The sequence below is a fragment of the Erythrolamprus reginae genome, chromosome Z (assembly GCF_031021105.1).
Source record: "Erythrolamprus reginae isolate rEryReg1 chromosome Z, rEryReg1.hap1, whole genome shotgun sequence".
Taxonomy (NCBI): Eukaryota; Metazoa; Chordata; class Lepidosauria; order Squamata; family Dipsadidae; genus Erythrolamprus; species Erythrolamprus reginae.
Window position 1 is genome coordinate 108,712,533 of NC_091963.1, and position 17,576 is coordinate 108,730,108.

The 17,576-nt window shown below is 41.3% G+C and overlaps 2 protein-coding genes across 5 annotated transcripts in view; one reads left to right on the plus strand and one right to left on the minus strand.

Moving 5' to 3' along the window:
• Positions 1 to 1,718: 1,718 nt before the first annotated feature.
• PSMC5 (proteasome 26S subunit, ATPase 5) lies at positions 1,719 to 17,013 on the minus strand. Of its 4 annotated transcripts, none has more exons than XM_070766972.1 (12): positions 16,363 to 17,013; positions 15,420 to 15,491; positions 14,444 to 14,513; positions 11,556 to 11,653; positions 8,547 to 8,603; positions 8,172 to 8,402; positions 5,733 to 5,859; positions 4,386 to 4,576; positions 3,968 to 4,066; positions 3,726 to 3,836; positions 3,140 to 3,226; positions 1,719 to 2,549 (listed from the first exon to the last, which is right to left on the minus strand). In XM_070766972.1, the coding sequence occupies exons 1-12, from the start codon at positions 16,384 to 16,386 to the stop codon at positions 2,496 to 2,498; spliced, it is 1,221 nt and encodes a 406-aa protein (XP_070623073.1). In that variant the 5' UTR covers positions 16,387 to 17,013; the 3' UTR covers positions 1,719 to 2,495. The 4 variants fall into 4 exon arrangements, with proteins under 4 accessions (XP_070623073.1, XP_070623074.1, XP_070623075.1 ...); XM_070766973.1 differs by having other exon boundaries at positions 16,220 to 16,372; XM_070766974.1 differs by lacking the exon at positions 16,363 to 17,013 and adding an exon at positions 16,053 to 16,147.
• FTSJ3 (FtsJ RNA 2'-O-methyltransferase 3) overlaps positions 16,502 to 17,576 on the plus strand; it is a 40,788-nt gene continuing 39,713 nt past the window's right edge. The window contains exons 1-2 of the mRNA XM_070766969.1: positions 16,502 to 16,621; positions 17,007 to 17,253. Of these exons, the coding sequence (XP_070623070.1) occupies positions 17,187 to 17,253 (67 nt within the window). The 5' untranslated portion in view covers positions 16,502 to 16,621; positions 17,007 to 17,186. The remainder of the gene's footprint in view (positions 16,622 to 17,006; positions 17,254 to 17,576) is intronic.

Consider the following 17,576-nt stretch of genomic DNA (forward strand, 5'->3'; position numbering starts at 1 on the left):
GCAAATAGAACACATGCTTGCCTGTTGCATGTGGGGATGTAGATGTGCACATCCATCCATCAGTTCCATGGCCCTATTTCAAATGGTTCATACCCAGGAGTGGGCCATGGCCTGATGGTTGGGTTGCACTGATACAGACTACACAATTATTTTTCATATGCAGGTTTAAAAGGAATTAATTCCAATTATATTGAGTAGCAATAGCACTTAGATTTATATACCGCTTTACAGTCCTCCCTAAGCGGTTTGGAGTCAGCATGTCAGCCCCAACAATCTGGGTCCTCATTTTACCCACCTCAGAACAGAAGGATAGAAATGATTTGCTTGGTATGTCTGTGTGTATTGTGATTGATTTGATTTGTATACCTCCCCTCTCCGAGGACTCTGGGCGGCTCACAACAAATCAAAAACAATATATCATATACATATCTAAAAAATCCAATTAATATAATTAAAGAACTTTAAAAAACACTAATAAGATTTAAAAACATTCATTACCATTCACACAGCAAATCATACTATACTGTATGTTTATTACAGTGTATGACTGTATAGTTACTACATATCATAGTATGTGATTGTATAGTTAGTTTAGGGGTTTTATAAATTAGCTAATCGGGGTTTTCCTATTTTTTTTACTGTTTTATATTTGATTTCCACTGTATTATTGCATTATTTTATTGTTGTAAGGGTTGGACAGCATATAAATCAAATAAATTAAACTAAATTAAATCAAATCAAATTAAATTAGAAGGCTGAGTCATTCTTTAGCCTGGTGAGATGGGGTGTTGATCTTACCTGATACATCTCTTCTCATCCGATGGAGCCATCATTCAGGATGGGTTGTCCTCATCCATTCAGAGTGAGAACCGAGTCTGTTAGTTTTTGCTAGATCCACCCACCTGGGACCCAGTTTCGATGAGACCAAAGAAGCAGACTTGACGTATTACCAATAACAAAAAAACTCTCTCTCACACACATATACACGCACACCACTTTTTAAAGAAAATGATGAAATCCTCCCTTCCTGAAAAGCCACCATAAATGGGACAGATCTCATATAGCAAAAAACAGCCGGTTGTGAAAACCTGAAAACAAAATCTAATAAAACTATTAATGACAATAGTGATGGACCTTAACGAGGAGTGTGAGTAGGCCGAACTTTTACAGGGCCGGGCCTGAATGATGGCTTCACTGGATGAGATGAGGCATATCAGGTAAGACCAATGGCCCTTCTCCATCTTTGGTGGAACCATCATTCTCCATCTCCATCTTTGGTGGAACCATCATTCAGGGTGGGATGTTGGTTATGACCTATAAAGCCCTTCATGGCATCGGACCAGAATATCTCCGGGACCGCCTTCTGCCACACGAATCCCAGTGACCGGTTAGGTCCCACAGAGTTGGCCTTCTCCGGGTCCCGTCGACTAAACAATGTCGTTTGGCGGGACCCAGGAGAAGAGCCTTCTATGTGGCGGCCCCGACCCTCTGGAACCAGCTCCCCCCAGATATCAGTTGCCCCCACCCTCCTAAAAACCCACCTCTGTCGTCAGCCATGGGGGAATTGAAATTTTCCCTTCTCCCTAAGAATCCTCTTCCCTGAAAGCTTAAATTTTGCTATGAGTCAACTAAACTTAGTTCTTAATGTCCCACTAATTGCATGTCCAAATTTACTACACACACAAGTTTGTAATTTTTAACAAAAACAGCCCAATAAATAGTTGCTATGCTTACTTTATTGAAAGGAAGGGGGAACAGGATCAGAAAGCAGGTTCGCTTATCTTAATATTACAAGTTTAATTGCAAGACCACTTCCCCCCAAAAAATCACAGTAGTAATAATTTAGTTACATTTTTGTTATGGTATAATTTTCACTTCATAAAGCAAAGGGAAGAATTGACTTAACATTGCATCTATTAATAGATGCAATTTCATCAAAGTAAACAAGTCAGCCGATCTTTAATAAAATGTAAATGAGTTATTTTAATATCAGCAATTTTATTTTCCCCTCAAGACATTCTCCCTAAACAGTTTTTCACCACTCTACCTTAAACTTATACCAATGTGAATATATTTTATCACCATTTGATAGGCACAAAGATAATAGAGATGCACAAAACCTTTCAATCCAGGAACAGATTCTTCTTGTTTTGTACACTTTGGAAGAGTTACTTCCAGGTTGCCCTGAAGTAAAATGAAGTAGCAAAGTGATACAGAATATTCTGGATCAAGTTGCACACATATCTAACATGTATCTTTCCAAGCTTCAAATTAGAGTAGAAGTACAAAAACATGTGAAAATGCTGTTTCAAGTACATGGTATTGCAGACTTAACCAGGCTTTTAGGAGGTTTTATAAACTAATTTCATTGCAGAAAAAAACAACCCCAAGCCTTTCCCCCTCTTCCATTTACGATCATTTATAATGTTTATTACATGAAAAACAAGTAAATGACATAATAGGAAATAACTTGATGAAACTGCAGCAACTTTTTATTACTTCCAGAGCTTCTTGATAGACATGTTCTTCTCGCTATCTTTTTGCATAACCTGTCAAGGGAGAAGCAGCATTAGAAACAAAGTATAAATTGCAGCTTCTTAAAGGCTTGCTTCTACAACTAGGTTGGCTGTTTAAATTTGTCTTGCTGTGCTAAGTTTCTCTTACCCGTGCATAGCCCGCAGCCCTTCTTTGCTTGTGCTGGTCATTTGCAGAGTGACCTGTGCTTCTCACATCCCCTCCTGCACCTGACCCATTTTGCTTGTGCACATTGTCCTTGATCTACACTCTCTCCCTCTCTTTTATGTGCCTGCCAGTCTAGCACCTACAACTTCTTGCTGGTTTCCCAAGGTTGTCTCGCCTAATGACTATAGAATTCAGTTAACAATGGCAATCAGGACTGCAAACATTGCCATCATTAAGTGGTACAACAGTCTTTTATGACCTTATCATTTATTGTTAGACATTCCAATTCTAACTGTCATCATGAGTCCAAGGATATTTGTATCACAGTGTTAGCATGCCCAGTGGATATTATGAATCAAAATTAAAAGCATTACAATTTAATATATAAGAAAAACCTGTTAGGGGAGCCAGGAAATATTGGATATTTCCTTTCTCTTATAACAGTCATCAACAATACCTTTGCTACAGCCATTTCAAAGTCTTCTTGAGTTACGTGTACTCTCCTTTCTCTCAATGCATACATTCCAGCCTCTGTACATACACCCTGCAAAACAAATGTATACAATATAGTATGCCCTGTTCCATTCAAATATCAAGTGAACATAATCATTTTTCTCATTTAAAAACAATTCAATTGTTCCTAATGCTAAGAGTGCAGAGGTTTTTAATCATATGTATGTTTAAAATGCTAATTTTAATTCAAGCAATAATTTTTGGAAATAGTTATTTTGAAACATTTAGCAATTACAGTATATGCTTTAAACACCAACATTCATTTTCACCAGTCACAAAAAAGAATCATACAAATAAATGGCCCTTTCAGGGCTGAAAAAGAGTTTTGCACAGCAGTGCCAAAATAACATTTGAATAGCATGAAAATATCATAAAAATATTTGCCAATATCCCTCCTATTCAAAAATTTAAAAAACTATATCCCCACATATTGCTAATAATTCATGACTTTTTAAAAGAAAAAAAATCATTTACTTTAAAAGGTATAGCAACTGATCTGGCATCCCTTTAAATCAGAATTTCCCCATTACCTTGACTTCAGCTCCTGAAGCTCCTGGCATTAGTTCTGCAATCTTCCGCAGATTGATTCCTCTTGTCAGATTCATCTTACGAGAATGAATCTTCAGGATGTCTAGACGAGCCTATTGGAATCAAAAAGAAGAATGAAAACAGTATAGAAATTACAATACAGTATAACTGATGAGCATTCTGTCTCCAGCATCTCTTTATTGGAGAAAGACAAGAAGCAAATGAAAAGCTGCCCCACTCTTACCTCTTCATTTGGAGGTGGGAATTCAATTTTTCTATCAATGCGGCCAGGACGAAGCAGGGCTGAATCCAAGATGTCTATGCGATTGGTTGCCATAATTACCTGTAAAAAAAGATAATTACTGAACTGAACATTCATCCTCTTTCACTCCCAAACCTAAAAAGTGTGTCTTGAGCTATATAACTAACCTCCTCTATATCCAAATTCTTTTTATCCATCCCCTTCCTCCTTTATTTTTACTGGTGGCATAACTTTATACTAATATCTAAGATATGTATTTCATTTTGGATTGTCATAATTTGTAAAATCTTCCAAAGGTCTGAAGTCCCAATAACTTTGGCATATATTCAAGATTTTAAAAATTATACTTTAGCAGAATCGATGAACAGAAGCTTATGACATCACACCTCTCTCAACATACCTTGATATTCTTAGTAGCTTCAAAACCATCAAGTTGGTTGAGCAATTCCAACATTGTACGCTGAACTTCACTGTCTCCACCTGATCCACCTTCCAAGCGAGAAGAACCAATGGAGTCTATCTCATCCATGAAGATGATGGAAGGAGCATGCTCCCGTGCCATGACAAACAGCTCACGTACCATTCGTGCACCTATCATAATAGATCAAGCATATTAACTCCTTTAGCCCTTGAAATGACCACAGTAGGCTCCTGGTTAGAAGAACAATTCCACTAATCCTTCCACAAACATGGGGATTATTTAAAATATTTTGCTGCAGTTCTAATTTTAATTCTATTTTCTATCCCTGAATTCCTTTCCAAGGCATCTTTTAAAACTCCGGTTTGCACATGATTACTATACTATAGTATGTACTGCTGAAGTGCATCACCTGGAAATTACTGGAATGCACAGGGCTATCCATAACATGATCCAGAAGCTTCAATTAGTCTACAATTCAGCAGCATGGATAGTAATGGGAATGCCTCGATATATCCCTTTGACAACTCTGCTCTACACAGAGTGGGCCTTCTCCGGGTCCCGTCGACTAAACAATGTCGTCTGGCAGGACCCAGGGGAAGAGCCTTCTCTGTGGTGGCTCCAACCCTCTGGAACCAGCTCCCCCCAGAGATTAGGATTGCCCCCACCCTCCTTGCCTTTTGGAAATTCCTTAAAACCCACCTCTGCCGTCAGGCATGGGGGAATTGAAACATCTCCCCCTTGCCCATGTAGTTTCTGTGTATGATTCGACTGTGTGCTTGTTTTTTATATATTGGGGTTTCTTTTGGATTTTTTAACCTAAAACTGTAATTTAGATTGCTAAATATTAGATTTGTTACTATGTATTGTTTTTTACCATTGTTGTGAGCCGCCCCGAGTCTACGGAGAGGGGCAGCATATAAATCCAATAAATCTAATCTAATCTACTAGTTACACTGGTTAGCAGTCTGGTGCTAGATGCTATACAAGGTGCCAATTATAAATAGTTCTTGACTTACAGTTGTTTAAAGTTTCTGAAAAAAAATGACTCATGACCAGTATGTGCTCTCACAACCATTTCAATATCTCCTATGCTTGGACATTTGGCAGCCATCATTTATTTACACTCGCATGATCCTATGGTAACATGATTACCATTTGCAACCTTCCAACAGTCAATGAAGTAAACTGGAATCACTTAACTGCAGCAAAAAGGTCATAAAATTAAGTGTAGTTCACTTAACTACACTGTTTAATGATAGAAGTTGGGCAATGCATAAATTGGATAAATTAAATTTCCAAATCACATAATCCTTCCCCAAAAGTTACCTTCTCCAATGAATTTCTGCACAAGCTCAGAGCCAGAGACACGGATGAAGGTACAGTCAGTGTGATGAGCCACAGCCCGGGCAAGCAAAGTTTTTCCAGTACCGGGGGGTCCATACAATAGCACGCCCTGTATGAGAGAATTTAAGATTAGTGGGGAATATATAAGAGTTCCAAATTCAAAGAAAGAGAGCAGGGACTTTATGCAGTATGCTGGCACCCCACCTTGTAGGCAATTTCCATTCTTATTCAATGAAACAAGACATACACAAGCGCACTTAGGCATGGAAAGATGACTGAGTTTAACACATCGTTTTGGAGAAGTAGTGATGTGCTTCATTAAGAATCAGCTGCTGTATCATTTAGCAATTAGCAATTCATTTTCCAAGGGCCTATAATCAATTGCATTATTTATAAAATTCATACACTACCCATTTCAGGAGGGTTTACAAATAAAAGCCACATAGACATACAAGACACTTAGATAAAAATAAAAGTTAACAAGTTAAAAAGGAGGACAGTCCTCAAGCCACCAGGATTGTATGTTGCTCTCAGAACCCCATGCCAGTTGTCAGAGTTAGGCCTTGATGTTCATATGACAGCAAAGAAGGCAGTATTCCTAGGCTGCCAATCAAAAGTCCCTCCTAATAACAACTGCCACCTATTTGAGTTATGTATGAGTTATGTATGAGTTATGGATCCAGGACACCAGAATACACACCAAGTCTGTCTGGGACAGGACCACCCTCTGTAAGACCAAACATGGTAATCTCCCTAGATACAGAGGAGCCTCCTACTCACAGCCAGTTCACCTTACCAGGGTTCAATGGAAGCCTATTGTTCCATATCCAGACCACGATAGGCAGCACAAAAGGGCATCCCAAACATCACTTAATTCACCCAGGACAGAGATATGCCCTAGGTGAATTAAAGGTATCACCTCATCTGAATCTGGGAATTGATAACTCAGCCCATGATGAAGGATAATCTGATCTAGCAGGTCCATGTTAAACAGAGTTTAAAATGTTTTTAAAGGTAGAGGCCACCAAGCCTTGAGTATCCCGCTAAGCAAGAACAGCAGACTGGACCTGTCAACCCTGACAGGAATTAGCTTTGGAGGGAGAGTGTGAAGCAGTATATAACTGTGCCCCCCTTCCCCCCTCCAAAGCTGACCTAAATGAAAAACATGAGTGGTGATATCAAAGACTTCTGAGAAGTGAAGTGTTCATATTAATTCACTACCACTATCCGGGTCCTGCTAGAGATCATCCAAAAGTATGATTAATGTCCTTTCTGTCCTTTTTCTGAGCTTGAAACATTTCTAAAAAGGTGTTTATCCAATCTGTATCATTCAGGATCTTCTAAAGCTGCAGCATGATCACCTTCTCAATCACTTTTCTTAAAAAGAAAAGTTGGGAGGCAAAAATATTCAGAAAGGTGGGATCAAGTGATGGCTTGAGAAGGTGTACCAGCACAATTTTATGTGGCACCAGCAATATCCCCTCCCTCAAGGATGAATAAAACATCACTAGGACTCACCCAAGTCATCTCCCAGGTAGACTTAACAACCAGGAGGGACATGGATCTAATTCACACTTACAGTTCTGAGACTATACTTAAGAATTTTCAAAGCATCAGATATCTGGATTTCACTTCTTTGGGTCCAAGAGGATCAATGTTTTCCCAGATAACTGGGTAAATTCATTCCCCAGGAATCTCCAAAGCACATGCACCATGCTTTGTCTCCAACTGAGAATAAATCCAGATATCTGATGCTCTGAAAATTCTTAAGTATAGTCTCAAGGCAAACTTTTAAAGCTTTCTTTCAGGAGGATTCCTAAAATCTTAAATAAGGGAGCACTCTATGGACTGAGTGGAAAAATACTGACATTTGTCCACTTTTTAACCCTACAGTATAGGCCTCAATAGTGGCTCTTAATTTGATTTGATTCCTTTAACTTCCTACGTGGTATTGTAAATGTCTCTTGACCCTTTTCAGCTCTCTCTATTCCTCCATAAAACAAAAGGAATACCAGGAACAAAAGGTCAAAAGGCATTTTCTAAATGTCTATATCTTATCAGCATATTCTAACCTATATATCAAGAGAAAAAATACCCAAAGAAACTACTTTCAATAAGCCTGCCTCAACATCCACTGAATTATGAATTATCACAGTGCCTACTTATTGCTTTTCAGAGAACATTGTATGTGGAGATCCTCAACCCACCTAGCCCATTATATATACAGAACCACAATAATGTTAATACCTCAAGCACATTTCCTAGGTCTCAGTACTGAGATTTTTGTAAACCAAGGGCTGAAGTTGAAACAAAACATATGCTATAGCTCCTCTTAACCTCTGATATTTCCTTCTTACTGAAGTCTAATATCCTTTCAATTTCTCAAGGTTTGTGTGCCCCCTTGAAACACTTTTCACTTGCCTTTGGTTGAGCAATGCCCAAAGCTTCAAAAAGTTCTGGATGTTTAACTGGAAGCTCAATCACTTCCTTAATCTCTTTGATTTGCTTGTCAAGACCACCAATCATCTCATAGGTGGAATCTGGAACTTTCTCCACCATCATCAATGAAACCAGTGGATCCACTTTGTTTGGTAGTATCTTATGCAGTGTGTAGCTATCATTCCTCAGAGCAACACGGCAATTTGGTGTCACCTGGATAGTAAAAAGGAAAGTAAGTTGTAAGTAGTGGAATCAAGTTGAGTTTCTGATGAACTACTGAAGGGAATCACAAATCTGGATCTAGGAAAAACTTCATGGCCTTCCTTATCCCTGGGAAACCAGAAAGAGCTTACTCACATCATTGATGTCTATGTTTTTGTCCACATCAACCACAAACTTGCCTTCTGGATGAACCTGAAATACAACATTGCTAATTAACCCTACTGGAAAAAAACATTTATTGTATTGTATTATAGCAGCCAATAAGTTAAGATCAATAAGCAATACTGCTATTGTACAACAACAGCTGGCTCATAGCTTCTTTTGCAAAAGCAAACAAAACAGCTAGAAAGAAAATTCTCCATTATTTTAGGATAGCTTATTTTGCAACGCATTTCAAAACTGGATTCATTCAACATTCACAATTAAACCATTTTATGTATTATCTGCTGACTTGAGTTACTTATGAAATAAGAGCATGATCTAATAAATAAAACAATAATATATTTGGTGATCTTGTCCTGAAATACTGTGGCAAACTACATTAAGAGGCTTAATTTTTAACAGTAGGTAATCTTTGATTTAAACATCACAGCTGCTAGGATAACCTAAAAAAATTTAGATAATTGTATTTTCGGTGTATAAGACGCACCTTTACTTCAAAAAAGCGCTTTAAAATTGAGTGCGTCTTATACACTGAATGTTGCCAAGGCTGGTGGCTCGACCCCTAGGATGGGTGGGGTGCTGGGCGTTGGCCAAGGAGCCCTCTGAGCAGACCGAAAAGCAGTTGGGGTGAGTGGCTCCACTCCGCGCTTTCTCGTTCCTCCGCGCTTTCTCATTTGAGGTCCCATCAGAGGATCCGAGCGGCTTCTCCTCCCCGCGGGGGCTGAGCAGGAAACTGGGTTGCTAGGGTCGCTAAGGGAAAGGGCAGTCCACCAGGACCTGCCAGACTTTTCCCCTCAGCCAAGGAGCCCTCCTGGCAGGCCGAAAAGCTCCTTGGCCAATGCCCGGGACCCCGCCCCCGTGGCTCCGCCCTGCACCAGCAGCAAAGGATCGGCTGCAGCTTTGTCCCTGACGGCTGTATAGCCATACTAGAAAGCCGCTCGGGCTGGCCGTTGCCCACGCTTCCTTAGCCGGAGCCACCAGTAACCCTGTGGCCGTTGGCAGGTCCTGGGAGACGGGCTCGTCCGGACTCTGAAGCACTGCCGCCTCCACTCCCCCATGGAAAGGCAGCCAAGGCTAAAAGTCGCTGCCTCTGCTTTCCTGCTGGTGCGGGGCGGAGTCGCGGGGATAGGCAGGGTGCTGGACATTGGCCGAGGAGCTTTTCGGCCTGCCGGGAGGGCTCCTCAGCTGAGGGGAAATGTCTGTCTGGTCCTGGGAGACCGCCCTTTCCCTTAGTGACCATAGCAACCCAGTTTCCCACTCAGCACCCACAGGGAGAAGAAAAATCACCCGGGGGGGGGGGGAATTATTGACCCCCTCAGAGAGGGTTCGCAACTTAGGCGTCCTCCTCAATCCACAGCTCACATTAGAGAAACATCTTTCAGCTGTGGCGAGGGGGGGCGTTTGCCCAGGTTCGCCTGGTGCACCAGTTGCGGCCCTACTTGGACCGGGAGTCACTGCTCAGTCACTCATGCCCTCATTACCTCGAGGTTCGACTACTATAATGCTCTCTACATGGGGCTTACCTTTGAAGAGTGTTTGGAAACTTCAGATCGTGCAGAATGCAGCTGCGAGAACAATCATGGGCTTCCCCAGGTATGCCCATATTACCCAAACACTCTGCAGTCTGCATTGGTTGCCAATCAATTTCCGGTCACAATTCAAAGTGTTGATTATGACCTATAAAGCCCTTCATGGCACCAGACCAGAATATCTGCGAGACCGCCTTCTGCCGCACAAATCCCAGCGGGCGGTTAGGTCCCAGAGTTGGCCTTCTCCGGGTCCTGTTGACTAAACAGTGTCGGTTGGCGGGACCCAGGGGAAGAGCCTTCTCTGTGGCGGCCACGACCCTCTGGAACCAGCTCCCCCCAGAGATTAGGATTGCCCCCACCCTCCTTGCCTTTTGTAAACTTCTTAAAACCCACCTCTGCCGTCAGGCATGGGGGAACTGAGACATCTGCCCTTGCCTATGTTGTTTTATGTATGGTATGTTTGTGTGTATGCTTTTTAAATAATGGGGTTTTTAGGCTTTTAATGTTAAATTGTTATTTTAGACTTTTAATATTAGATTTGTTATTATATATTGTTTATCACTGTTGTGAGCCGCCCGGAGTCTGTGGAGAGGGGTGACATACAAATCTAATAAATAATAATAATAATAACAACTAACAAATGGATTGTCCTTGTTTGTTTGTTTGAGTTAGGGGTTAGGAGTGTAAGGGTCTTCAAACCTGGCACGTTTAAGGCTTGTGGGCTTCAATTCCCATTTCTGAGCTAGCACAACTGTTGGAGGAATTCTGGGAATTGAAGTCCACAAGTTTTAAAGCTGTCAAGTTTGAAGACCCCTAAGTTAGAGGTTAGGAGTGCAAGGGTCTCCAAACCTGGCAAGTTTAAGGCTTGTGGACTTTAACTCCTATTTCTGAGCTAGCATGACTTGTGGAGGAATTCTGGGAGTTGAAGTCCACAAGTCTTGAACCTGTCAAGTTTGAAGTTTGTAAAAAGTGTACATGGCTGTAAGAAGTATTCTGCTACACTGGTATTTTATTAAACAATATAATATTACTGTATACCATTTGGTTCAGAATACTTTTTTCCTTGTTTTCCTCCTCTAAAATCTAGGTGCGTCTAATACAGCGAAAAATATAGTAGTCACTGTTAATTTTATTCCAACATCACAAATACAACATTGCTATCAACTTTCCCATCAATTTGTAACTTCAAATGGTTGCTAAATGATTCGTTACAAGACAAGGATTACCTGTGGTATACATGCAATTCTTTTCTTTTCTGCTCCCCCCCACAACAATTTTATCTTAACAATCTTGACTGAGTGAAGTTTTGAGCAGAAATGTTTTAATCCTATACATTTGCTGTAAAGATTAAATAATACTAAATTATATTATTCTCAATTAGAATTTCAATCTATTTCCAATTGAGAGAACAAATATCTGAAATAGTGATAGATGTGTGCAAGGAAAACCATACCTTGACTAGCACTTTTTTTTTGTCCATAGCCCTCACCACTTCACCCACATAGGAACCCTGTTCCTGCAGAAGCTGCAATTCCTCACGAAGCAGGCGTACTAGAATATGAAAGTATTTAAACAATAAATAATGTATCAACATAGGGTGATTGGATGGATGGCAAAAAAGTCAAATTTAAACCAACACAATGTAAAGACAGCTAGATTGGTGTTCAAAATGGATTTCAGATTTTTGAACACTCCTAGTAAGTATCCTGCTAATTAAATAAGATATTCTCTTCATCTATCCTTGCCTACAAAATCACATATCAATAAGCTTATACATGTTAATACATAAAGTTCATATGTATAAACATTTGAGGACTGTAAAGATATATTTTAAAGTAATTTAACAAACCATGTGCTTCATAAAACTGTGCTGCTTATATTTAACATTAAAAGTATAATTATGTATGAATCTATATACAGATCAATTATTGTACTCTACAGTGTACGTTTGGTTTTAGCTATTTCGGGGATAGAATATAAAAACTTACTTAGTTGTCTTACATTACTCTAGTTTAAAATAATATATTCAATTTCCAAAATATTTACAGTTTGTCTTATTCTGCTCTTCATTTCTTGGTCATAAAAGCAATCCAAAAAAGTACTATTTTTAATAAGAAATTTTATTTTTTCTCCACAATTTCCATATATACATCAATATATATACCTTAAGTATATGTCAATAGTACACACATTTTCCAATCAATCAGAATTCAACATCCTATTTTTAACACCTAGTCTTGCCCTTATCACCTCATGGCTCAAATATTATAATGTGATCTACATGGGGCCACCCTTGAAAAGCATTCGGAGACTACAATTGATCCAGAATAAAGCTGCACAAGCTGTTGTGGGTGCACCGAAATACACTCACATTATATCAGCACTCCATGAGCTGCACTGGCTTCCAATTAGTCTCCGGGCGCAATTCAAGATGTTGGCTATAACCCATAAAGCCTTAAATGGCTTAGAGATAGACTATCTTTGCCACACAGCTCCCAGCATCTGATAAGGGCCCACAAGGTTGGCCTTTCCCGGTCCTGTTGGCTAGACAGGGTCGGTTGGCAGGGCCGCATGGGAGGGCCTTCTCTGTGGCGGCGCCGTCACTCTGGAACCAGCTGCCCTGAGGTTCATACTGCCCCTGCCCGCTGGCCTCTCAGAGGGCCACAAAGACCTGGCTTTGCCGGCAGGCCTTGGGCTGTTGATCATTTCAATACCATCTTCATCTGGCCAATAAAGGATATGAATGGTTTTTTTAACAGGTTTTAAAATATTTTTATACTGTTTTTTACATGTTGTACACCGCCCAGTCTGGAAAGAGTTGGGCGGCCCATAAGTATGATAAATAAATAATCTGTCTTTCTTTTTTCCACACTCCCCTCTTTCTATCTCCTACTCCTCTACCGTCTCCCTCCTTCTCTCTCCTCCTCTCTCCCTCCTTCCCTCTCCTCCTTCCTTTCCTTCTTTTCTAATTCCTCTTTCTCCTTCTAAATCTTTCCCTGACTGGTTTTAATTTAAAAACATATTACATTTAACAGACAGATATCATTTTCCAATGCTTCCTTGGATGTCAATATCTTATTGTTTAACATATCTATATTGTTAACTTTTTATTTTAGATATACAGTGATCCCCCGGTTATTGCGTCCCCGACCATTGCGAACAGGGTAATTCGCGATTTTTCAACCCGGAAGTCAAAACACCATCTGCGCATGCGTGCCCTTTTTTTTCTATGGGCACGCATGCGTAGATGGCACCAGGCAGATCAGCTGCTGGGCGGCTTCCCTGGGTCTTCCCCCTCTTGCTGGCGGGAGGGCGAGCAGCGGGCATCAGCAAGGAGTTTCCCCACCGCCCACGCAAACTCCTCGCTGCCGCCCGCCCTTCGCCCGCCCACGCCGTTCATTCTCGCCGCTTTCGAGCTGAGTCCTGCAGCGAATTCGCTGCAGGACTCAGCTCGAAAGCGGCGAGACCGAGCGCGGACAAACCGTTCGCTGGCGCTCGGTCTCGCCGCTTTCGAGCTGAGTCCTGCAGCGAATTCGCTGCAGGACTCAGCTCGAAAGCGGCGAGACCGAGCGCGGACAAACCGTTCGCTGGCGCTCGGTCTCGCCGCTTTCGAGCTGAGTTCTGAAGCGAATTCGCTGCAGGACTCAGCTCGAAAGCGGCGAGACCGAGCGCGGACAAACCGTTCGCTGGCGCTCGGTCTCGCCGCTTTCGAGCTGAGTTCTGAAGCGAATTCGCTGCAGGACTCAGCTCGAAAGCGGCGAGACCGAGCGCCAGCGAACGGCTTGTCCGCCGCCTGCCTGCCCGCTAGCGAGGAGCCGAAGATTGGGGGGCTGCTAGGAAGCCCCCCATGCCGGCGGCGACGTTTTAATACAGCCGTGCCGCCCCCAATCTTCGGCTCCTCGCTAGCGCTGCGGGAGTAAAAACACCATCTGCACATGCGCAGATGGTGTTTTTACTTCCGTAGCGCTACTTCGCGAAAATCCGCTCGTTGCGGGGGGTCCTGGAACGGAACCCTCGCAACAAGCGGGGGATCACTGTATGTTATTAATCTAATGCTACTTCCATGATCTAATTCTGTCATCCATTTTCTTTTTCTTTTAATCATGATAATTTAATCTCTATCTAAATTCTTTTTCTATCCATTCATAAAATTTCACCCATACATTATAATATTCCGAATGAAGTCCAAGAGTTTCTTAAGAACTTCTCTTTCGGTTGGTATTGTTTTTGTTTTCCATTTTTGTGCAAGTTTAATCCTAGCTGCTGTTACTACATGAACAATTATGTTTCTTCTTTGTTGAATTTCTCTACTTTCTCAACAAAGCACTATTTCTAACTTACCCTTGGCATTAAGTTCATTCCTCTGAGCCTGCAGTCGCCTGAGATTCTGACTCTTATCATTGACTATCAACTTCAAGGAAAAGGAAAAAGGCAATACATCATGAAAAACTCAGGCAAAAATCAATTACCATTGCTTAGAGGTCACAATAATAAAAAGCATATATTCCCTGCAATAAATATTACATAATCTGAAGCAAAAAGCTTTGCAAAGCATTTGTACCACTTCAAGGTATCAATTAACAAAAAGACAGCTGCACTATTTCTATTCTAGCCAGATATAAACTGGATAAAATACTAATAACGAAGTGTTTTAGCTCTCATACTAATAAGGAGAGTTCATTCCCCAGCATATTTCAAGACCATATTCATTATACCTTAAAGATTCACATCAAACATAGTAAACATATATCCAAGCACCATTTTTCCTGCATACATACCTGTCTTTATTCACAATTATGAGCCCCAAAACAGAATTTCCATCTGTTTTCTTCTTGAAGCATTAATGCAAATGCTACATTATGCTACACCAGGGGTATCAAACTCAAGGCCTGCGAGTTGGATTCAGCCCACGGTACCTCTAGCATCCAAAACAGGGCATGGGGGGGGGCACAGGCAGTCCCCCGTGCCCCATTTTGGCCATCAAAAGTGCTACAGGAGGCAATTCAGCCTGAAAATGGGGGGGGGGGGGACTGCAAGCACCCCCTTGGTGCTGCAATTTGATCAGCAAATTACTACAGGGTGCGGGGGACTGTGGACGATCGGTGACCCATTTTGCCAACAGAATGCTAAAGGAGATGTTCGTCCCCTCTCCCCTGCCCCAAAGGGAATTACAATGCTGATTCAGCTCTTGAAGAAATCCAATTTGACACCCCTGGACTATACATTATCAGCCATAATTAAGATACAGTTGAAAGCTTAATCTACCCATCAGAAGAAACAGACTATAACTTTTAAACACAATATCAATAACTCTTACCTGCAGCTCCTCAATCTTGGACAGGTAATACTGGCGCAGACCTGTCCCACCCTTGCCCTCATCCAGATCCATCTGTCAAGGAAAAGTAGAACAGAATAAGACATAAAATAACCTCCCTTTCAAGTATAGCCTTTCAGTCAGAGCACAGATAATTCCTGGCATCTTGTAACTGCCATTTCATATTTTCTTTAGTTCTTAAGCTAAAGAAGTCTTCCTCAGAAAAGACCTCATAAGTAATAATCTGAATAAGCAACAACGTGAACATTCAAGGCACTTTTGTATTTTACCACCCAACATGTACATTCTCCCCATCTATCAATTCACCTATCTGTCTGTCTGTCTGATAAATACAAGCATTTACCTATAATAACAAGTATGTTAGCACAAAAATGTGGAAATACAGTACAAGGCAAACCACGTGTGAAAATGCAAATCTTTTATAGGATTCCCTAGGGTCCCCGCCCCCTCCGAGGACAAAATTATAATTTTCCCAGGTGGGGGGGGGGAGATTTATGGCAAAAAAACCAAAGCTCAAGACTAAAACTCCTAAATCCCATTTCCGAAGACTTATTCCCACTTTGAGAATATCCTCAACTCCTGAGATGGCTTTCGAGGTGGACCTAGTGGACTCACGCGAATAAATGTCCATTAGACACATTCCCATCTCCCCCTCGCCCCCCACGTTGTGGTTACTGCCTTCCATGTAACGTCACCAGCAACAAACGCCCAGAATGCCCTCCTCAGAGACCGCACCCCTTCCTATTACTCTGACCGGATACAATGAGACACCATTTAGTTACCAAATCACATATTTGGACCTCCATCCCACTAGCGGAACAAAAAATAGCCGTTGCCAACTCCCCGTTTCCCTTCCACTTTTTTCTTCTTGTATAAAACGGCAGCCGCTTCTGACAGGACACAGCAATCTGCAGAAGTCGCTTACCTGCTCCGCCACCTCCACCGCCATTTTCTCTCGTCTGTATTAACACTGGCCAGAAGTGCGCGTGCGCTATATACAGAACTAGCATGAGGCACCTCCTTTCCTTGTTCTTGCCCTTAAAAAACAGAGACGCCGGTGCTTCACCCGTGGAAAAGTTGTCCCGGAAATACAGCCTCTTGGGCGTTGAAAACAGTTTAATTTCGCTGGAACTTAATTTATAGGGTTGAATTTGGCTTTCAAGTACGATTTCTGAATGTGGAAAGTAAGTGTGATTGAAGCAGATATACCAAAAAGAACATTTGGATTGAGGCGTGATTAAATTTAGAAATAGACACCTTGGCAACATTTGACTTTCTTAATTTCAGTAAGGCTTAAACCTAATTAATGCTAGCACATTTAGCGTGCCGAATATGTAGCTGTCACCTACAGTAACTTCGGAATGCAGATTATGCATCCATCACAGATGGTAGCTGAGGATAATGGTAGATTCTACTATTGCTACATTTAAAATAACGAGGTCTAACTTGTAAACATCCAGGCGGCCACCATGGGCAGCAAAATTTTAAAGATTTCCTGTATCTCGGCGTTAATATGATTAGGAAAATATGATGCATATTTCGCATTTTCTCCCGGCTGTCTTGGAACAGGAGAGAAAGAAGGGCAACTGACACATAAATGGATGAAAAAAAGCTTCAGACGGAAGTCTGACACGTAACAAAAAAAGAGGAAGAGGAAAAACTACGAGGAAGGGAGGAGGGTCACAGCGGGTTCTATGCACGTGGGATTCCCTGGGTCAGAGTCGGTGCCGCTGCTGATTCTTAGTCGAGATGGGCAAGAAGGGGAAAGTCGGAAAGAGCCGAAGAGACAAGTTTTATCATCTGGCCAAAGAGACCGGTGAGAAAATGAGGCTTTTAATGCATTACGTTATTTTTCAGTTTATCGTTCTTAGCATCAACTTTGAAGAGTTTTGGCCGCCAGGAAGCAAAAAGATATTGAGCATTGATATTTAAGAGGAAGGAATAATCGGCCTAACAATTCTTTTGGTGTCCCAGTGTTGATATTTTATGTAAAAGAGTCTATGGCAATGTGTTTTGACTAAATAGCTTTGAGTAATGATTAGACAAAAGTGTTTATTGTCAAAAAATCTTATTCTCTTTCTGTCACCTACTCATGGTTGGCAGTCAGAATGCAACAATAAAAACGTCTCCTGTATCAAA

What these genes read in the sequence shown, in the direction of transcription:
- PSMC5 (XM_070766972.1), bottom strand. Translation starts at nt 16,386, where the DNA reads ATGGCGGTGGAGGTGGCGGAGCAG. An exon ending in AAGCTACTAAGAATATCAAG is followed by an intron (nt 4,067 to 4,385) that starts GTATGTTGAGAG and finishes CTTTTTTTACAG; the next exon opens with GTAATTATGGCAACCAATCG. An exon ending in CTTCAGGAGCTGAAGTCAAG is followed by an intron (nt 3,227 to 3,725) that starts GTAATGGGGAAA and finishes TTTGTTTTGCAG; the next exon opens with GGTGTATGTACAGAGGCTGG.